Genomic DNA, 24,144 nt, shown 5'->3' with positions numbered 1-24,144 from the left:
CAGCTAAATACTAATATACTGATCGTGTATCTGTCACTAGTGATTACAGCTGACCATGCGTTTCCTATAAGGATACTGTTACAAACTGCTGTTTGTAACTTGCCCTTTAAATGAAAAATTGCCCTGCTTCCCTGGATTTTGGAGAAGCCTATTTGCCAGCCTCCTTCCACATGACTATGGCCCCTGGAAGATTGTGCCCCTGAGGACATATTGACTTTTGTTGGGTGTGTGTAGCCCTTTAAGAACCATCTGGGGACATATTGTGACTTTGATGAACAATGCCCCTTTAAGACTATGTCCCCAGACCTGTGAAATGACTTGTCCCTGGCTTTCTCCCACTTGGTTCAGTTTCATTGTGTGCCATTAAGAGTTAAATTTTGTTCAGCTTCAAGAAACCTATTCTAAATACAAGTCTGCTGGGATTAGCTCTAATTAGGTTTAGTGATCAACTTTCCCATTGTCTAATCAGACTAGTATTGATAAGGTGGACTGCATTGTTTTATTGTGTGTAATGTTATCTGCTGAAGTAAATGTTGTGGCCTGTCAAAGGGAGTGTCTCTCTATCTAATATCAAATGTGTGATGGGGGATTTTATGCCTCCCCCTGAGAGTGTCCTGTTTGCATGTAACCTGAATAAAAGCAGGCTGTGTGCTCCAGCACATCAGACCTATGTTGACCCTCTAACTTGAAGCTTTGACTCATGTTTGTAGGATACAGCTTATAATCACTACAGGGATTGCTATGCTCTTCATACTCCCTTAGCTACAGGGATTGCTACAGAAGGAAGAGGTTCACCTACTGGAGCCTGGTCATAGGTCCAGGGCGCAGAGCAGACGGCGAGATACCAGCCCAGCAGCGGTGGTTCATAGAGTCTGCATTACTTATGGTGGCTACGCAGCAGTTATAGTGTCCACGGTGCTGCTGCTCCTTTGGTGAGCGCTAGGAGCATCCTTTTCTACGGTCCAACTTCCAGCCAGCCTGGAGGCAACCGTAACATTTGGCGGCAGCGGTGGGATTGGCGTCCTAGCGCAAGGAGCAGCACCACAACAGCACTGGTATCGTAGGAGAGTTATTGAGGGCAACGCTAGCCACTGCGCAGCGTCCCTACCTACAGCAGCATGGAGCTGACAAGATACTGGTCAGAACCATGTGAAGAGCACCTCAACCGGATCCGTCGCTATGAGGGCGCGGATTTCGTTCCAGAGGTAAAGAGGCGGCTAGTCCGATATGGTCCAGACCCTGTGCAGGAGGTAGTCAGTCGCATCATCCGGGAATTGGATACGGAGAACAAAGCGGCACGAGCCTTTGAGCGCCAACTGTGGAGTTTGAGGGTATGGACACCTGGTCTCTCTCCCCAGCCGCAGCATGTTCCACAGGGAGAGGGGAGCAGCGACCTCCCTCCCCAGCGGCAGTATACTGTGCAGAGGGAAGAGACAACCGGTCTCCTTCCCCAACCCCAACCAGAGATACCAGAGGCAGCAGGCCTCATAGACTGGTCCTGGGAGGACCCCCAGCAGGCAGGTGGAGATGGGACCGCAGTCTCTCTACCGGCCCTACAGGGATGCTGGGCAGGCGGCCCAGATCCCCAGCGACAGACCCAGCTACAGGGAGGGGAGAGCATCGACCTCCCTCCCCAGCCGGAGTGTGCCTTCCAGGGAGAGGAGACAACCGGTCTCTCTCCCCAGCCGCAGCATGTTCCACAGGAAGCGGAGAGCATCGACCTCCCTTCCCAACGGCCGCCGGAGTATCAGGAGGAGGAGGTAAGCCAATCTCCCCCTCCCCAGCTAACTCCTAACTTGGGCCCAGGGTTAACAGTGGAGATGTTGGCCCCCACTGACCCCCACGTTCCCTTTGCCACCGGGCAGGACTATGCCCCAATTCCCCCAGCAGAAGAGCTGGCATCAGGACAGAGCGCTGCTGGCCTCTGCCCTACAGACCTTGTCCTTGTTACAGAACTGACCTGCAAACCCCTCACCCCAGCAGAAGCGCTGGCACCAGGGCAGAGTGCCGCTGGCCTCTGCCCCCCAAGTACCATCAGCTATTTGCCCAGCTGCACCAGGAAGGCCGAGGATGCTGCACTTTCATCCTGCAACCTGGAACTTACAGGCCAGTACTACGTATTGTGGGGGGGCTACTTTTCTGCTAGCGATTATTTGTGGGTGGGTTGCGAGACTAACTTGGGCACTGACCGGCAGAAGGTCAGGTGCCTGGTTAGTCTCCCTCCAAAAGGGGAGATATGTTACAAACTGCTGTTTGTAACTTGCCCTTTAAATGAAAAATTGCCCTGCTTCCCTGGATTTTGGAGAAGCCTATTTGCCAGCCTCCTTCCACATGACTATGGCCCCTGGAAGATTGTGCCCCTGAGGACATATTGACTTTTGTTGGGTGTGTGTAGCCCTTTAAGAACCATCTGGGGACATATTGTGACTTTGATGAACAATGCCCCTTTAAGACTATGTCCCCAGACCTGTGAAATGACTTGTCCCTGGCTTTCTCCCACTTGGTTCAGTTTCATTGTGTGCCATTAAGAGTTAAATTTTGTTCAGCTTCAAGAAACCTATTCTAAATACAAGTCTGCTGGGATTAGCTCTAATTAGGTTTAGTGATCAACTTTCCCATTGTCTAATCAGACTAGTATTGATAAGGTGGACTGCATTGTTTTATTGTGTGTAATGTTATCTGCTGAAGTAAATGTTGTGGCCTGTCAAAGGGAGTGTCTCTCTATCTAATATCAAATGTGTGATGGGGGATTTTATGCCTCCCCCTGAGAGTGTCCTGTTTGCATGTAACCTGAATAAAAGCAGGCTGTGTGCTCCAGCACATCAGACCTATGTTGACCCTCTAACTTGAAGCTTTGACTCATGTTTGTAGGATACAGCTTATAATCACTACAGGGATTGCTATGCTCTTCATACTCCCTTAGCTACAGGGATTGCTACAGAAGGAAGAGGTTCACCTACTGGAGCCTGGTCATAGGTCCAGGGCGCAGAACAGACGGCGAGATACCAGCCCAGCAGCGGTGGTTCATAGAGTCCGCATTACTTATGGTGGCTACGCAGCAGTTATAGTGTCCACGGTGCTGCTGCTCCTTTGGTGAGCGCTAGGAGCATCCTTTTCTACGGTCCAACTTCCAGCCAGCCTGGAGGCAACCGTAACAGATACAGACAGCTAAATACTAATATACTGATCGTGTATCTGTCACTAGTGATTACAGCTGACCATGCGTTTCCTATAAGGATACAGATAGCTAAATACTAATATACTGATCATGAATCTGTCACTAGTGATTACAGCTGACCATGCGCTTCCTATAAGGATACAGATAGCTAAATACTAATATACTGATCGTGTATCTGTCACTAGTGATTACAGCTGACCATGCGCTTCCTATAAGGATACAGATAGCTAAATACTAATATACTGATCGTGTATCTGCCATTAGTGATTACAGCTGACCGTGCTCTTCCTATAAGGATACAGACAGCAAAATACTAATATACTGATCGTGTATCTGTCACTAGTGATTACAGCTGACCATGTGCTTCCTATAAGGATACAGATAGCTAAATACTAATATACTGATCGTGTATCTGTCACTAGTGATTACAGCTGACCATGCGCTTCCTATAAGGATACAGACAGCTAAATACTAATATACTGATCGTGTATCTGCCATTAGTGATTACAGCTGACCGTGCTCTTCCTATAAGGATACAGACAGCTAAATACTAATATACTGATCGTGTATCTGTCACTAGTGATTACAGCTGACCGTGCTCTTCCTATAAGGATACAGACAGCTAAATACTAATATACTGATCGTGTATCTGTCACTAGTGATTACAGCTGACCATGCGTTTCCTATAAGGATACAGATAGCTAAATACTAATATACTGATCATGAATCTGTCACTAGTGATTACAGCTGACCATGCGCTTCCTATAAGGATACAGATAGCTAAATACTAATATACTGATCGTGTATCTGTCACTAGTGATTACAGCTGACCATGCGCTTCCTATAAGGATACAGATAGCTAAATACTAATATACTGATCGTGTATCTGCCATTAGTGATTACAGCTGACCGTGCTCTTCCTATAAGGATACAGACAGCAAAATACTAATATACTGATCGTGTATCTGTCACTAGTGATTACAGCTGACCATGTGCTTCCTATAAGGATACAGATAGCTAAATACTAATATACTGATCGTGTATCTGTCACTAGTGATTACAGCTGACCATGCGCTTCCTATAAGGATACAGCTAAATACTAATATACTGATCGTGTATCTGTCACTAGTGATTACAGCTGACCATGCGCTTCCTATAAGGATACAGCTAAATACTAATATACTGATCGTGTATCTGTCACTAGTGATTACAGCTGACCATGCGCTTCCTATAAGGATACAGATAGCTAAATACTAATATACTGATCGTGTATCTGTCACTAGTGATTACAGCTGACCGTGCGCTTCCTATAAGGATACAGACAGCTAAATACTAATATACTGATCGTGTATCTGTCACTAGTGATTACAGCTGACCATGCGCTTCCTATAAGGATACAGATAGCTAAATACTAATATACTGATCGTGTATCTGTCACTAGTGATTACAGCTGACCGTGCGCTTCCTATAAGGATACAGATAGCTAAATACTAATATACTGATCGTGTATCTGTCACTAGTGATTACAGCTGACCATGCGCTTCCTATAAAGATACAGACAGCTAAATACTAATATACTGATCGTGTATCTGTCACTAGTGATTACAGCTGACCATGTGCTTCCTATAAGGATAAAGCTAAATACTAATATAATGATCGTGTATCTGTCACTAGTGATTACAGCTGACCATGCGCTTCCTATAAGGATACAGACAGCTAAATACTAATATACTGATCATGTATCTGTCACTTGTGATTACAGCTGACCGTGCTCTTCCTATAAGGATACAGACAGCTAAATACTAATATACTGATCGTGTATCTGTCACTAATGATTACAGCTGACCATGCGCTTCCTATAAGGATACAGACAGCTAAATACTAATATACTGATCGTGTATCTGTCACTAGTGATTACAGCTGACCATGCGCTTCCTATAAGGATACAGACAGCTAAATACTAATATACTAATCGTGTATCTGTCACTAGTGATTACAGCTGACCGTGCGCTTCCTATAAGGATACAGATAGCTAAATACTAATATACTGATCGTGTATCTGTCACTAGTGATTACAGCTGACCATGCGCTTCCTATAAGGATACAGATAGCTAAATACTAATATACTGATCGTGTATCTGTCACTAGTGATTACAGCTGACCATGCTCTTCCTATAAGGATACAGCTAAATACTAATATACTGATCGTGTATCTGTCACTAGTGATTACAGCTGACCATGTGCTTCCTATAAGGATACAGATAGCTAAATACTAATATACTGATCGTGTATCTGTCACTAGTGATTACAGCTGACCATGCGCTTCCTATAAGGATACTGTTACGGTACCAACAGTGTACCAAGGTTTAATAACAGATGAACAACGTCCTGCATAGGAAATCAGCAATTCACAAACCAGCCAGTTTTCAGGTTTAAACAGAATGACATTTATTAAAGGCTAGATGCCTAGTATTTATACAGGTTTGACCCCAGATGGGGGGGTTGAAAGACTCTTGTACATTTAGATAAAAAGGGGAAGACGCCCTTTTATGAAACAGTAGAATTACATTACTTAAATACTTTACTTAGGCAGATAACAACTTAAACACATTTGGCTTGTCTTATCACCTAGCGTCTGCTCTCTGAGGGTGATTAAACAATGGCCTGTTTATTACTTAAATGTAATTATAGCACACAATAGCTGAGGCCAGAAAACCTGTCTATAGAAATTAGTTTCTTAGCTAAACACAATTAACTCCTTCAGTCCTGACAGAAGGGTCTGTCACATATCTCCCCCCTTGTGGAACACTCCGGCAGACCCGGCTTGACCCTTTGGCGGGTCAACCTGGGGATGACCGGACTAGGAGGTGGTAGGCATGTCAGTTTGCCAGGACAATCCATCTGTATTCCCGTTATGAGAGAGAATTCCTGTCCATACAAAGAAGGGTTCAACTTCCTCAGTGCCCAGACCAGGGCTAAACAGTCCTTCAAAATCCCATCAGCTTCTTTACGAGTTTTCTGTACCTGCTCTTTATAGGTATCCACAATCCCTTCATACTGACGTAGGGTGCCCTTGAGTTGCAGCCCCTCACTATGAGCCAGCGTCAGCTTCTCCTCCAGTGTCGCTAAGTTTGTCTTTAATGTTTCATGTTCCACTCTCAAGCTGGTGTTTTCTGCAGTCTGTCGGTGCAGCTTGTCTAGCAGAGATTCACGTTCTAAACGTGCTTTTTCCTCTGCGCTCCTCTTCTCCTTCATCAGAGCATTTTAACGGGACTTCCACGTATCAATAGCGGATAGAGATTTACTGAGCTCAGCATCCTGGGGCTTAGCAGCAGGGGGGTCAGTCTCTGCTGCACGGATCTGAGCACGGGTAGTCACAGGGTTAACATCAGCGGGACCCATGGGAGCATAGGCAGAAACAAGGGGAGCCAAGTCATTTCCAAGAAGAACATCAGCAGGTAAGTCCTTCTTGACCCCCACATTCACAGGTCTAGCGCCCACTCCCCAATCCAAATGTACCCTGGCAACAGGTAGGCTGAACACATCGCCCCCTGCTACCCTCACAGCCACAGTGTCTCCAGTGTACTGTTTCTCAGACACCAAGTTCTTTTGAAGCAAGGTCATGGTAGCACCAGTATCCCGTAGACCACTGACCTTCTTCCCATTCACTTTAACCAGTTGCCGGTTATTCCGGTGGGCAGCTTGCACAAGGTCTGCCTCATGTAGGATGCTCCAGCATTCTTGCGCCTCTACGTAGCGGGCCGCAGGCTGAGGGTTACGTGTGATTCCGCCGGCAGGTCTTCTCCAGGACTGTGCTTGGTTCGCTGCATTTAGGGGACACTCTGGTCTTTTGTGCCCTAGTTGCTTACATCCAAAGCATCGAATCGGTTGTGAGTAGCCCCGCGAATTGAACCGGGCTCTCTGAGGGTAGTTCGTGGCCAGATGCCGTGTGGTATAGCGGTGCGCCGGGGGTTGGTAACTGGCAGCTGCTGGGGTGACTGGGGGTCTGTACTCCACTCTAGCAGGGGGCTTAGTGGTAGCAGTGTCCAGTTTGCGGGCATCCGTATACTCATCTGCCAAGCGAGCCGCTTCATGCAGGGTGGAGGGTTTACGGTCCCGAACCCACTCTTGAACGCCTGCGGGTAACTTGTCGAAGCAATGTTCCAACAGGAATAGCTGCAGCACCTCTTCCCCAGATACGGCTTGGCACCCCGCTATCCAGTGAGCTGCTGTGCGGTGCACCTTACATGCCCACTCAAGGTAGGAATCTCCAGCTAATTTAACAGTGTCTCTGAACCGCCTCCGGTATGCCTCCGGTGTAACCGCATACCTGGAGAGCAGAGCCTCTTTTACAGTATTATAATCCCCGACTTCCTCATCTGGAATGGCCCGAAAAGCCTCACTGGCCCGGCCGGATAATTTTCCGGATAATATCGTGACCCAGTCCTCTGCGGGTACCTTGTGTAGTGCACATTGCCTCTCAAAATCCGCAAGGTACCCATCAATCTCTCCTTCTGTTTCCAGGAAGTTTTTAAAAGCTGCAAAATTTACTTTTCTCTTTTCCACTGGGTTTGCTGCAGCGCCGCTTTGGCGAAGTAGGTTGGCCTCCACAGCTGCTATGACCCGGTCGATAATTTCCGCAGATGGGTTGGGGCCATAATATGCCAGTCTTATTTTAACCGCCCGATCAAAGCTTGCTTCTTCAGGGGTTCTGTCTGCTATGCTGGGCCCATTTGTTCTTTCTGTTCCTGGTAGTCTTTCCATCTTAGTCAGTATTGTAATAATCCCCCTCTTCCTGAGGTTACTGGCTTGTGTAGTTGCTCTTCTGGGCGATAAGGTTCATCCCACCGCTGCCACCAATGTTACGGTACCAACAGTGTACCAAGGTTTAATACCAGATGAACAACGTCCTGCATAGGAAATCAGCAATTCACAAACCAGCCAGTTTTCAGGTTTAAACAGAATGACATTTATTAAAGGCTAGATGCCTAGTATTTATACAGGTTTGACCCCAGATGGGGGGGTTGAAAGACTCTTGTACATTTAGATAAAAAGGGGAAGACGCCCTTTTATGAAACAGTAGAATTACATTACTTAAATACTTTACTTAGGCAGATAACAACTTAAACACATTTGGCTTGTCTTATCACCTAGCGTCTGCTCTCTGAGGGTGATTAAACAATGGCCTGTTTATTACTTAAATGTAATTATAGCACACAATAGCTGAGGCCAGAAAACCTGTCTATAGAAATTAGTTTCTTAGCTAAACACAATTAACTCCTTCAGTCCTGACAGAAGGGTCTGTCACAGATACAGACAGCTAAATACTAATATACTGATCGTGTATCTGTCACTAGTGATTACAGCTGACCATGAGCTTCCTATAAGGATACAGACAGCTAAATACTAATATACTGATCCTGTATCTGTCACTAGTGATTACAGCTGACCATGCTCTTCCTATAAGGATACAGCTAAATACTAATATACTGATCGTGTATCTGTCACTAGTGATTACAGCTGACCATGCGCTTCCTATAAGGATACAGCTAAATACTAATATACTGATCGTGTATCTGTCACTAGTGATTACAGCTGACCATGTGCTTCCTATAAGGATACAGCTAAATACTAATATACTGATCGTGTATCTGTCACTAGCGATTACAGCTAACCATGCGCTTCCTACAAGGATACAGATAGCTAAATACTAATATACTGATCGTGTATCTGTCACTAGTGATTACAGCTGACCATGCGCTTCCTATAAGGATACAGATAGCTAAATACTAATATACTGATCGTGTATCTGTCACTAGTGATTACAGCTGACCATGCGCTTCCTATAAGGATACAGATAGCTAAATACTGATATACTGATTGTGTATCTGTCACTAGTGATTACAGCTGACCATGCACTTCCTATAAGGATACAGACAGCTAAATACTAATATACTGATCGTGTATCTGTCACTAGTGATTACAGCTGACCATGCGCTTCCTATAAGGATAGAGACAGCTAAATACTAATATACTGATCGTGTATCTGTCACTAGCGATTACAGCTGACCATGTGCTTCCTATAAGGATACAGCTTGTGACAAAACCAATCTCGCCACTGTACATTGGAGGGCCTGTTATGGAACATTCTTTGGGCTGGAGGTACATGGGCTTAAGGATACCCAGAGACTGCATGGAAATATGTAATTTTATATGCTGGACACCCCATGTACTTTCATACCTCTGTCTTATGTCTATGTCACCCTGTATCCATAAATACAGGATGGGTACAGGGTGTGAGTGCCCCTTGTGGGAGCAATTGTGACTCTATAAGCAAAGTGGGCATAAAAGACTTTATAGCTAATAAGAACTGTTCCTATATTCTGTAATAAGATGTATTCTATGTATGTTTAAGATCTGATTGTGTCTCAGGAGTCTGTCTGGGTAAACTGATTGTGTCCTTGTGTGATTATGTTAACTAGACTGCCCAACATCAGATTGTCTGAGTAAACGTTCTTCCCTAGTTAATTAACTTAATATGTTAATCTGTTTTACCTGTGAATAGACAATTGTTTGATGCATTGTTCATATGTTTGCTTTACTGTTAAACCAATGCCCTTTGTAACCTGAAGCGAGGGTGTATAAATCTGTGTGCTGCCTTCAAATAAAGCAGATATTCTGTTTAAACCTGAAAACTGGCTGGTTTGTGAATTGCTGATTCCCTATGCAGGACGTTGTTCCCTGGTATTAACCCTTGGTACACTGTTGGTACCGTAACATTGGTGGCAGCGACGGAATGAACCTTATCGCCCAGAAGAGCAACTACACAAGCCAGTAACCTCAGGAAGAGGGGGATTATTACAATACTGACTAAGATGGAAAAGAGAAAAGTAAATTTTGCAGCTTTTAAAAACTTCCTGGAAACAGAAGGAGAGATTGATGGGTACCTTGCGGATTTTGAGAGGCAATGTGCACTACACAAGGTACCCGCAGAGGACTGGGTCACGATATTATCTGGAAAATTATCCGGCCGGGCCAGAGAGGCTTTTCGGGCCATTCCAGATGAGGAAGTCAGGGATTATAATACTGTAAAAGAGGCTCTGCTCTCCAGGTATGCGGTTACACCGGAGGCATACCGGAGACGGTTCAGAGACACTGTTAAATTAGCTGGAGATTCCTACCTTGAGTGGGCATGTAAGGTGCACCGCACAGCAGCTCACTGGATAGCGGGGTGCCAAGCCATATCTGGGGAAGAGGTGCTGCAGCTATTCCTGTTGGAACATTGCTTCGACAAATTACCCGCAGGAGTTCGAGAGTGGGTTCGGGACCGTAAACCCTCCACCCTGCAGGAAGCGGCTCGCTTGGCAGATGAGTATACGGATGCCCGCAAACTGGACATTGCTACCACTAAGCCCCCTGCTAGAGTGGAGTACAGACCCCCAGTCACCCCAGCAGCTGCCAGTTACCAAACCCCGGCGCACCGCTATACCACACGGCCTCCGGCCACGAACTACCCTCAGAGAGCCCTGTTCAATTCGCGGGGCTACTCACAACCTATTCGGTGCTTTAGATGTAAGCAACTAGGGCACAAAAGACCAGAGTGTCCCCTAAACGCAGCGAACCAAGCGCAGTCCTGGAGAAGACCCGCCGGCGGTGTTACAGAAGCATTAGTTATTTTGTTGTGAAAAGCTTATTTCCCAGCAGCAATGCCTGAACCAGCAAGCCAGCGCCTAAGAAGGGCTCCAAGAAAACCGTAACAAGTTTCATTTCATAAAGAGTTAACTCTTTTTTTTCAGCTTTTAGAAACTATTGTCTAATCACCTCTGGAGCCAGACTGCTAATTGATAAGATGAACTTGTAAACTTGTTATCTTAAGTACTGTAATCCTATTGTGGCCTGTCAAAGGACAGTGCTCTCTATCTAAATGTGTGATGGGGGATTTTGTGCTTCCCCCCCTCTCCCCCTGGGAGTGCCCTGTGTGCATGTAACCTTAATAAAAAGCAGGCTGGGCATCCCAGTCCTGAGTTCTTGTTTTGACCCTCAATCGCAGCGTTGACTCGTTTTTGTGGGCAGAAGGGTATCCTAGCTGTACTGCAGCTAAGGGAGATTATTCTATATTTGCGAGACTCATATAGAATACTATGGAAAGCAGCTTCTCCCCTCTTTAGCAATAGGGATCCAGGCTACTAAGCGGTCCATCTCTCAGCGAGACTAAGGGTAACCGTAACATTTGGCGGCAGCGGCGGGATTTTCCTGGATTTCCTAGGAGAGGTACAGAACAGATGGAGAGCGCTTACGAAAAATTGAAGCGTACAACCCTAAAGGATTTACTTGAAAGCAGAGGGGGGTACGCCAGCAACCGGCCGAGGAGAGAGCTGATCGCAGAATTGACCGAACTGGATCAGAGCTTCACAATGGCGGAAACACCGACCACGATTAGTGACGAAAAAACCAGGATTGTTCGGGAAAGGCTCTCATTATACGGGCCGAACCCCTCCATGGAATTGGTACAGCAGTTGATGGCGGAGGCGGACGAGGATATACGAGAGACTCGAGCCCACGAACTCAACCTAGCGAACGCACACCGCAATGCTGAAGCCCCGCAGGTAATCATCCCTGTCGAAAATGCTGGGAGGCCCAAGATACCCTATGCGGCATTTCGACCCTTCCTAGAGAGCGAGACAGGGATTGATGAATATTTGGCGGACTTCGAAAGGCAATGTGCCCTGCACCAGATTCCCAACAGAGAGTGGCCCACGATATTGTCTGGGAAACTATCCGGGCGAGCCCTGGAAGCCTTTCGTACTCTGGGTGCTAAGGAAGTGACACAGTATGAGCTAGTTAAGGAGACACTGTTGCGACGGTACGCTGTAACTCCGGACACGTATCGCCGACAGTTTCGGGGCACGGAAAAGAAGCCTAACGATACCCATATGGAATGGGCGCACCGAATGCGGAGAGCGGCAAATCACTGGCTGAGCGGAAGTAAAGCGGTGACTGGGGAGGAAATTTTACAATTGTTTCTCTTAGAACATTTTTATAATGGCATGGAACAGCAAGGGAAGGAATGGCTGCGAGACAGGCGGCCTTCTACCTTAGAAGAAGCAGCCAAATTGGCCGATGAACATTATGACTCCCGTCTTCACGAACCCATGAACTACCGAGCTCCAGCACGGGTCGAACCCAGAGAGGTTTACCGTGCACCCCCTCGTGCTGAATTCCGAGCCCCGGTGCCCACAGGGCCCGTCCGACACTCAGGAACACCCAATAACAGCTCTGAGCGTCCCAGACCGACTTGCCACCGATGCAAGCAACCAGGGCATTTCATGGCTAGCTGCCCCCTTAATACGCACCAGACACCCAGGAATTACAATGACCCCTCTGGGTCCTATCGTCCGGCCCGGGCCCTCTGTGTTAACCAAGAGGCCCCTATGGAGGGATATGTGGGGCCGCTTCACGAGGCAGACCCTGTATATGCTGCCTCAGATAACCGCCAGCACCATCGGCAGAGGGTATGGCTCGAGGGGCGATCTACCGAGGGATTGCGAGACACAGGGGCTACTATCACGCTGGTACAGAGTCATTTGGTGCCAGAGCACAAGCGATCCGGACAGACTGTGGCCGTTAGAGTGGCGGGGGGGGATGTGTACAAAATTCCAACAGCTAAAGTGCATCTTGATTGGGGAGCAGGAAAGGGGGCTGTGAACGTGGGCCTAATGGATAATTTACCTGCCGAAGTACTACTGGGCAACGATTTGGGCCCCATGACATCTGCCTATGCTCCAGTATGCAACAACGAGGCGGACCCAGTGACTACACGGGCCCAAGCCCGGACGGAGCGAGAGCTTTCACCAGTGCGGGAGACACAGGTAAGACCTACCCCGACCTTGCCTGACAGGTTAGGCCCCATACCCTGGGACACCCCAGATGCTTTCGAGGCAGAGTCTAAGACTGACCCGACCTTACAAAAGTACCGGGAACGAGCAGAGACCGGAGGGGGCGGGGCAGATAACGAAACATTCTTATGGGAAAAAGGGAAACTATACCGCTGGACAGAGAAAAGGGGACAGCGTAGGCGACAGCTGGTAGTGCCCCACAAATACCGTCAAGAAATCCTCAAAATAGGCCACGACATCCCCTTAGCAGGCCACCTAGCCGTTACCCGTACCCTACACCGCATTACTCACACGTTCTTTTGGCCAGGGGTGCACGCTGACGTTAGAACTTACTGTAACACCTGCGATGTGTGTCAACGAGTAGGAAGGAGAGGCGATCACCCTAAAGCCCAGCTAGTAAATATGCCCATTGTAGAGGAACCCTTCAGCCGGGTTGCTATTGACCTAGTGGGACCACTGGCTACCCCTAGTCCCTCCGGTAAGCGATACATTCTTACCGTAGTGGACTACGCTACCAGGTACCCAGAGGCTGTCGCCCTATCCAACATACAAGCGGATACGGTAGCGAATGCACTAGTACAGGTGTTCTCCCGGGTAGGATTTCCAAAAGAAATCCTATCCGACCGAGGCACCCAATTTACGGCTGAATTGACCCAACAACTCTGGCAGGTTTGCAAAATTAAGTCCCTCCTAAGCTCCCCATACCACCCCCAGACGAACGGGCTGTGTGAGAGGTTCAATGGGACCCTCAAGCAAATGCTCAAGACGTTCACTCAGGAATACCGAGACTGGGAACGCTTCCTGCCGCACCTCCTATTTGCTTATCGGGAGGTGCCCCAGGAAACGACAGGGTTCTCTCCCTTCGAGTTGCTCTACGGAAGAAAGGTACGGGGACCCCTAAACCTGATCCGGGAGCACTGGGAGGGAGAGATGGAGGCTGACGGTGTCCCAATTGTGCCATACGTGCTGGAACTCAGGGACCGAATGGAGCAATTAGCCAAATCCGTGCGGGCTAATCTCCAGTTGGCCCAGAGAAGACAGAAAGTATGGTACGATCGGGGGGCCCGAAAGAGAATCTTCACCATAGGACAAAAGGTGTTAGTACTTAAGCCGGTGAAGACAGACAAATTGCAGGCGTCCTGGCAGGGTCCCTACCAGATCGTAGAGAAAAGGGGAGACACCACTTATGTGATAGCTAGCTGCCACGACAACAATCTTAGAAAGACATTCCATGTAAACATGCTCAAGGAATATTTTGAGCGACCAGAGAACGTGACGGCCATATGTTGTTCCCCTCAGGAAGACCCCGACAGTTTACCCATTCCAGACCTATTAGAAAAGAGCCTCCCCACAGGTATAGTGGCTCAGGTTCAGATAGGGGACCGACTTAGCCCCACTGAAAGGGAGCAGCTCAACCAACTCCTCCAGTCCAAACACCTCACCTTCTCCCCGAAGCCAGGGTACACTACTTTAACCACCCACCAGGTAGATACTCCGGGACAAGCTCCCTTGCGCCAGGCTCCGTACCGAATCCCCGAAGCAGTTAGGACAGGAATGAAGAAGGAGATCGATGAGATGCTCCAGCTCAGGGTAATTGAGCCCTCCGATAGTCCCTGGGCCTCCCCAGTTGTCTTGGTGCCCAAGAAAGATGGGACCACCCGGTTCTGCGTAGACTATCGGAGGCTCAATGAAAATACCGTGACGGACGCTTACCCTATGCCCAGGGTAGACGAGCTACTCGATCGTATAGCCAGGGGAAATTACCTGACCACTATTGACCTCTGCAAAGGTTACTGGCAGATTCCCCTGGCCCCGGAGGCTATCCCCAAGTCGGCATTCGTCACCCCATTCGGCTTATATCAGTTTAGGGTAATGCCGTTTGGGATGAAGAATGCCCCAGCTACATTCCAGCGCTTGGTGGATAGGCTCCTGGATGGCTTCCAGAGTTTTGCTTGCGCCTACCTGGACGACATAGCGATCCACAGTGAGTCCTGGGAGGACCACTTAGCTCATGTGGGAATGGTTCTGGATCAGATCCGGGCTGCTGGCCTGACTCTGAAGCCAGAAAAATGCCACTTTGGGATGGCCGAGGTACAGTACCTGGGTCACCGGGTGGGGTGTGGAAAGCAGCGACCAGAGCCGGCCAAAATAGAAGCTGTCGCCAATTGGCCCACCCCCATCACTAAGACTCAGGTCCTAGCCTTCCTGGGCACGGCAGGGTACTATAGACGGTTCGTACCAGACTACAGCACACTTGCCAAACCCCTGACTGACTTGACCAAGAAGAACTTACCTCGACAGGTCCTGTGGTCTCCCCACTGTGAAACGGCTTTCCAGGCTCTCAAAAATGCTCTAATTAACGCTCCTGTCTTGGCGGCCCCAGCCCTTAACAAACGTTTTATCGTCCATACCGATGCTTCCATGTTCGGGCTGGGAGCCGTCCTCAGCCAAGTAGGCGAAGATGGAGGGGAGCATCCAGTTGCCTACATCAGCCGGAAGCTCCTGCCCCGCGAAGTCAGCTATGCAGCGGTCGAAAAGGAGTGTTTGGCTTTGGTGTGGGCATTAAAGAAATTGACTCCCTATTTATATGGTCAGGAGTTCACTCTGGTCACCGACCATAACCCGTTGGTGTGGCTGAACCGGGTCTCTGGAGATAACGGCAGGCTATTACGTTGGAGCTTATCGTTGCAAACCTTCAATTTCACCATTACTTACAGACCTGGGAAACAGAATGGCAACGCCGACGGGTTGTCCAGACAAACCGACCTCAGCCCCGCATAACCAGCGGTCTGGACAGCCTTAGTCTGCCCCGAAAAGGGGTCAGACCGTGTCTGCCAGAGTGTTCCACAGAAAGGGAGCAATGTTACAGAAGCATTAGTTATTTTGTTGTGAAAAGCTTATTTCCCAGCAGCAATGCCTGAACCAGCAAGCCAGCGCCTAAGAAGGGCTCCAAGAAAACCGTAACAAGTTTCATTTCATAAAGAGTTAACTCTTTTTTTTCAGCTTTTAGAAACTATTGTCTAATCACCTCTGGAGCCAGACTGCTAATTGATAAGATGAACTTGTAAACTTGTTATCTTAAGTACTGTAATCCTATTGTGGCCTGTCAAAGGACAGTGCTCTCTATCTAAATGTGTGATGGGGGATTTTGTGCTTCCCCCCCTCTCCCCCTGGGAGTGCCCTGTGTGCATGTAACCTTAATAAAAAGCAGGCTGGGCATCCCAGTCCTGAGTTCTTGTTTTGACCCTCAATCGCAGCGTTGACTCGTTTTTGTGGGCAGAAGGGTATCCTAGCTGTACTGCAGCTAAGGGAGATTATTCTATATTTGCGAGACTCATATAGAATACTATGGAAAGCAGCTTCTCCCCTCTTTAGCAATAGGGATCCAGGCTACTAAGCGGTCCATCTCTCAGCGAGACTAAGGGTAACCGTAACAGGCGGAATCCCACGTAATCCTCAGCCTGCGGCCCGCTACGTAGAGGCGCAAGAATGCTGGAGCATCCTACATGAGACAGACCTTGTGCAAGCTGCCCACCGGAATAACCGGCAACTGGTTAAAGTGAATGGGAAGAAGGTCAGTGGTCTACGGGATACTGGTGCTACCATGACCTTGCTTCAAAAGAACTTGGTGTCTGAGAAACAGTACACTGGAGACACTGTGGCTGTGAGGGTAGCAGGGGGCGATGTGTTCAGCCTACCTGTTGCCAGGGTACATTTGGATTGGGGAGTGGGCGCTAGACCTGTGAATGTGGGGGTCAAGAAGGACTTACCTGCTGATGTTCTTCTTGGAAATGACTTGGCTCCCCTTGTTTCTGCCTATGCTCCCATGGGTCCCGCTGATGTTAACCCTGTGACTACCCGTGCTCAGATCCGTGCAGCAGAGACTGACCCCCCTGCTGCTAAGCCCCAGGATGCTGAGCTCAGTAAATCTCTATCCGCTATTGATACGTGGAAGTCCCGTTAAAATGCTCTGATGAAGGAGAAGAGGAGCGCAGAGGAAAAAGCACGTTTAGAACGTGAATCTCTGCTAGACAAGCTGCACCGACAGACTGCAGAAAACACCAGCTTGAGAGTGGAACATGAAACATTAAAGACAAACTTAGTGACACTGGAGGAGAAGCTGACGCTGGCTCATAGTGAGGTGCAGCAACTCAAGGGCACCCTATGTCAGTATGAAGGGATTGTGGATACCTATAAAGAGCAGGTACAGAAAACTCGTAAAGAAGCTGATGGGATTTTGAAGGACTGTTTGGCCCTGGTCTGGGCACTGAGGAATTTGAACCCTTGTTTGTATGGACAGGAATTCTCTCTCATAACGGGAATACAGATGGATTGTCCCAGCAAACTGACATGCCTACCAGGCGCTCTGGTGGTATATGCCACAGTATATACCCTGGACAGCCGAGCATGACAAACCAGAGGGAGAGGAGTTTGATGGTCCTGTCCCCCAGCAACACGGCTGTTTAGCCAAAGGGGAGACGATTGGTCTCCCCCTCCAGCAGCACAGCTATGTATCCGAAGGGGAGACAGTCGGTCTTCCCCTCCAGCAACCAGGCTCCCACCAGGCTACTTCCATGGTAGTGCTGGCACCCGGGCAGAGTACAGCTGGTCTCTGCCCACCTCGCAACCCACCAATTCAGCGTACCAGTCCCCCACACAGCTGTGGTGAGGCACCTGGACATGGACAAGTTTTCCCCGTACTCAGGTGTAGTAACCATTTATTGTGGGTGGGCTGTACTACTAATTGTGTTTTATGGGTGGGTTGCTGGACTAACCAGGGCACTGACCGGCAGGAGGTCAGATACCCTGTTAGTCTGTTTGGAAAAGGGGAGAGATGTGACAAAACCAATCTCGCCACTGTACATTGGAGGGCCTGTTATGGAACATTCTTTGGGCTGGAGGTACATGGGCTTAAGGATACCCAGAGACTGCATGGAAATATGGAATTTTATATGCTGGACACCCCATGTACTTTCATACCTCTGTCTTATGTCTATGTCACCCTGTATCCATAAATACAGGATGGGTACAGGGTGTGAGTGCCCCTTGTGGGAGCAATTGTGACTCTATAAGCAAAGTGGGCATAAAAGACTTTATAGCTAATAAGAACTGTTCCTATATTCTGTAATAAGATGTATTCTATGTATGTTTAAGATCTGATTGTGTCTCAGGAGTCTGTCTGGGTAAACTGATTGTGTCCTTGTGTGATTATGTTAACTAGACTGCCCAACATCAGATTGTCTGAGTAAACGTTCTTCCCTAGTTAATTAACTTAATATGTTAATCTGTTTTACCTGTGAATAGACAATTGTTTGATGCATTGTTCATATGTTTGCTTTACTGTTAAACCAATGCCCTTTGTAACCTGAAGCGAGGGTGTATAAATCTGTGTGCTGCCTTCAAATAAAGCAGATATTCTGTTTAAACCTGAAAACTGGCTGGTTTGTGAATTGCTGATTCCCTATGCAGGACGTTGTTCCCTGGTATTAACCCTTGGTACACTGTTGGTACCGTAACACAGCTAAATACTAATATACTGATCATGTATCTGTCGCTAGTGATTACAGCTGACTATGCGCTTCCTATAAGGATACAGATAGCTAAATACTAATATACTGATTGTGTATCTGTCACTAGTGATTACAGCTGACCATGCTCTTCCTATAAGGATACAGACAGCTAAATACTAATATACTGATCGTGTATCTGTCACTAGTGATTACAGCTGACCATGTGCTTCCTATAAAGATACAGAGCGCTGCAGAGCAAACCTGAGTTACTGTCTCATAAAATGCTGTAATATAATCAGATGTTTTGTCACAACCCTCACAGAGCCCTAAGGTACAACAGTATAGAAACCACCTGAGTACCCCTGTATAATGTATTATCAGTATTTATCTACTGGTGACAGGTGTGTGGGTGACATTGTTTAATCATCCTGTTTTCTGTCACAGACTGTAAACGAGTTCCTGGATAGGACAATTAGTGGTGGCTTCTGTGGTAACGATGGACTTATGCACAGTACCCTCATCTCACTTCCTTTTGGTGGCATTGGTAAGTACTTGTAAACTAAATAAAGCGTGTTGCACTATCACTGACAATGCTATGCAGTCTCATTTGTCATACAATAAATGCTTCTTACTAGTGAGGTCATAGCGGCCAGCAAAAAATCACAACATAATATCGTTCATTATTAACTGATCACGCAGTTACCCACTAATACCCACTGTAAAAATGCTACCCCCTCTATCATATAACTAACACTGTATTACATGCCCCCCTCTATCATGTAACTAACACTGTATCACATGCCTCTCTCTATCATATAACTAACACTGTATTACATGCCCCCCTCTATCATGTAACTAACACTGTATCACATGCCTCTCTCTATCATATAACTAACACTGTATCACGTGCCTCTCTATCATGTAACTAACACTGTATCACATGCCTCCCCTCTATCATGTAACTAACACTGTATCACATGCCTCTCTATCATGTAACTGACACTGTATCACATGCCTCTCTATCATGTAACTAACACTGTATCACATGCCTCTCTATCATATAACTAACACTGTATCACATGCCTCTCTCTATCATGTAACTAACACTGTATTACATGCCCCCCTCTATCATGTAACTAACACTGTATCACATGCCTCTCTCTATCATATAACTAACACTGTATCACGTGCCTCTCTATCATGTAACTAACACTGTATCACATGCCCCCCTCTATCATGTAACTAACACTGTATCACATGCCTCTCTATCATGTAACTGACACTGTATCACATGCCTCTCTATCATGTAACTAACACTGTATCACATGCCCCTCTCTATCATGTAACTAACACTGTATCACATGCCTCTCTCTATCATGTAACTAACACTGTATCACATGCCTCTCTCTATCATGTAACTAACACTGTATCACATGCCTCTCTATCATATAACTAACACTGTATTACATGCCCCCCTCTATCATATAACTAACACTGTATCACATGCCTCTCTATCATATAACTAACACTGTATTACATGCCCCCCCTCTATCATATAACTAACACTGTATCACATGCCTCTCTATCATATAACTAACACTGTATTACATGCCCCCCTCTATCATATAACTAACACTGTATCACATGCCTCTCTCTATCATGTAACTAACACTGTATCACATGCCTCTCTATCATATAACTAACACTGTATTACATGCCCCCCTCTATCATATAACTAACACTGTATCACATGCCCCTCTCTATCATGTAACTAACACTGTATCACATGCCTCTCTATCATATAACTAACACTGTATTACATGCCCCCCTCTATCATATAACTAACACTGTATCACATGCCTCTCTATCATGTAACTAACACTGTATCACATGCCCCTCTCTATCATGTAACTAACACTGTATCACATGCCCCTCTCTATCATGTAACTAACACTGTATCACATGCCTCTCTATCATGTAACTAACACTGTATCACATGCCCCTCTCTATCATGTAACTAACACTGTATCACATGCCTCTCTATCATGTAACTAACACTGTATCACATGCCTCTCTATCATGTAACTAACACTGTATCACATGCCTCTCTCTATCATGTAACTAACACTGTATCACATGCCTCTCTATCATGTAACTAACACTGTATCACATGCCTCTCTATCATATAACTAACACTGTATCACATGCCTCTCTATCATGTAACTAACACTGTATCACATGCCTCTCTATCATGTAACTAACACTGTATCACATGCCTCTCTATCATGTAACTAACACTGTATCACATGCCTCTCTATCATGTAACTAACACTGTATCACATGCCTCTCTCTATCATGTAACTAACACTGTATCACATGCCTCTCTCTATCATGTAACTAACACTGTATCACATGCCTCTCTATCATGTAACTAACACTGTATCACATGCCTCTCTCTATCATGTAACTAACACTGTATCACATGCCTCTCTATCATGTAACTAACACTGTATCACATGCCTCTCTATCATGTAACCTAACACTGTATCACATGCCTCTCTATCATAGTAACTTAACACTTGGATCACATGCCTCTCTATCATGTTAACTACACTTGTATCACATGCCTCTCTATCATGTAACTAACTCTGTTATCACATGCCTCTCTCTATCATGTAACTAACACTTGTATCACATGCCTTCTCTATCATGTAACTAACACTGTATCACATGCCTCTCTCTATCTTGTAACTAACACTGGTAACACATGCTCTCTCTCTCTGTATTCACATGCCTCTCTATCATTAACACACTGTATCCACATGCCTCTCTATCATGTAACTAACACTGTATCACATGCCTCTCTATCATGTAACCTAACACTGTTCACATGCCCTCTCTATCATGTAACTAACACTGGTATCACATGCCTCTCTATCATGTAACTAACACCTGTATCACATGCCTCTCTTATCATGTATACTAACACTTGTATCACATGGCCACTCTCTATCATGTAACTAACACTGTCTCACATGCCCTCTCTATCATGTAACTAACACTGTATCACATGCCTCTCTATCATGTAACTAACACTGTATCACATGCCTCTCTCTATCATGTAACTAACACTGTATCACATGCCTCTCTAATCATGTAACTAACACTGTATCACATGCCTCTCTCTAACAGTAACTAACACTGTATCACATGCCTCTCTATCAGTAACTATAACTGTATCACATGCCTCTCTATCATGTAAACTACCACTGTATCACATGCCTCTCTATCATGTAACTAACACTGGTATCACAGCCTCTCTATCATGTAACTAACACTGTATCACATGCCTCTCTATCAAGTAACTAACACAGTATCACATCCCTCACAATCATATAACTAACACAGATCACATGCCTCTCCTAACATAAACTAAACACTGAATCACATGCCTCTCCTAACATGTAACAAACACTGTATACATGCCTCTCTATCATGTAACTAACCACTGTTATCACATGCCTCTCTATCATGTAACTAACACTGAGTATCACATGCCTCTCTATCATGTAACTAACACTGTATCACATGCACTCTCCTATCATGTAACAATAACACTGTATCAACATGCACTCTCCTCTATCATGTAACTAACACTGTATCACAATGCCTCTCTATCATGTAACTAACACTGTATCACATGCCTCTCTCCTATCATGTAACATAACACTGTTTCACATGCCTCTCTATCATGTAACTAACACTGTATCAATGCCTCTCTCTATCATGAACTAACACTGTATACACATGCCTCTCTATCATGTAACTAACACTGTATCACATGCCTCTCTATCATGTAACTAACACTGTATCACATGCCTCTCTATCATGTAACTAACACTGTATCACATGCCTCTCTATCCTGTAACTAACACTGTATCACATGCCTCTCTCTATCATGTAACTAACACTGTATCACATGCCTCTCTCTATCATGTAACTAACACTGTATCACATGCCCTCTCTATCATGTAACTAACACTGTATCACATGCCTCTCTATCATGTAACTAACACTGTATCACATGCCTCTCTATCATGTAACTAACACTGTATCACATGCCTCTCTATCATATAACTAACACTGTATCACATGCCTCTCTATCATGTAACTAACACTGTATCACATGCCTCTCTATCATGTAACTAACACTGTATCACATGCCTCTCTCTATCATGTAACTAACACTGTATCACATGCCTCTCTATCATATAACTAACACTGTATCACATGCCTCTCTATCATGTAACTAACACTGTATCACATGCCTCTCTATCATGTAACTAACACTGTATCACATGCCCCTCTCTATCATATAACTAACACTGTATCACATGCCCCTCTCTATCATGTAACTAACACTGTATCACATGCCTCTCTATCATGTAACTAACACTGTATCACATGCCTCTCTATCATGTAACTAACACTGTATCACATGCCTCTCTATCATGTAACTAACACTGTATCACATGCCTCTCTATCATGTAACTAACACTGTATCACATGCCTCTCTATCATGTAAGCTAACACTGTATCACAGTCCTCTCTATCATGTAACTAACACTGTATCACATGCCCTCTCTATCATGTAACTAACACTGTATCACATGCCTCTCTATCATGTAACTAACACTGTATCACATGCTCTCTTCTATCATGTAACTATCACTGTATCACATGCCCTCTCTATCATGTAACTAACACTGTTCTCATGCTCTCTCCTATCATGTAACTAACACTGTATTACATGCCTCTTTAATCATGTAACTTAACACTGTATCATATGCCTCTCTATCATGGAAACTACACTGTTATCACATGCCCCTTCTATCATGTAACTATCACCTGTATCACATGCCTCTCTTAATGTAACTAACACTGTATCACATGCCTATCTCTCATGTAACTAACACTGTATCACTCATGCCTCTCTATCATAGTAACTAACACTGTATTACTTGCCTCTCTATCATGTAACTAACACTGTATTCACATGCCTCTCTCTATCATGTAACTAATATCGTATCACCATGCTTCTATCATGTAATAACACTGTTTCATCATGCCTCTCTCTATCATGTAACTACAATGTTTCACATGCCTCTCTTATCATGTAGACTTACACGGTATTCACTTGCCTCTCTATCATGTAACTTATCACTTTTCACATGGCCTCTCTATCATGTAACTAACACTGTATCACATGCCCTCTATCATGTAACTAACACTGTATCACATGCCTCTCTATCATGTAACTAACACTGTATCACATGCCTCTCTATCATGTAACTAATACTGTATCACATGCCTCTCTATCATGTAACTAACACTGTATCACATGCCTCTCTATCATGTAACTAACACTGTATCACATGCCTCTCTATCATGTAACTAACACTGTATCACATGCCTCTCTATCATATAACTAACACTGTATCACATGCCTCTCTATCATGTAACTAACACTGTATCACATGCCTCTCTCTATCATGTAACT

General features: G+C 45.8%; 1 protein-coding gene across 1 annotated transcript in view; it reads left to right on the top strand.

The window, feature by feature from the left end:
• The window catches only part of ALDH3B1 (aldehyde dehydrogenase 3 family member B1), a 280,384-nt gene that overhangs the window by 198,795 nt on the left and 57,445 nt on the right, over positions 1-24,144 (top strand). Inside the window, exon 7 of the mRNA XM_053708856.1 lies at positions 19,029-19,128. Coding sequence (XP_053564831.1) covers positions 19,029-19,128 — 100 coding nt within the window. The remainder of the gene's footprint in view (positions 1-19,028; positions 19,129-24,144) is intronic.

This window comes from Bombina bombina, chromosome 3 (genome assembly GCF_027579735.1).
Source record: "Bombina bombina isolate aBomBom1 chromosome 3, aBomBom1.pri, whole genome shotgun sequence".
NCBI lineage: Eukaryota > Metazoa > Chordata > Amphibia > Anura > Bombinatoridae > Bombina > Bombina bombina.
This window is presented reverse-complemented; position numbering and strand designations above follow the sequence as displayed.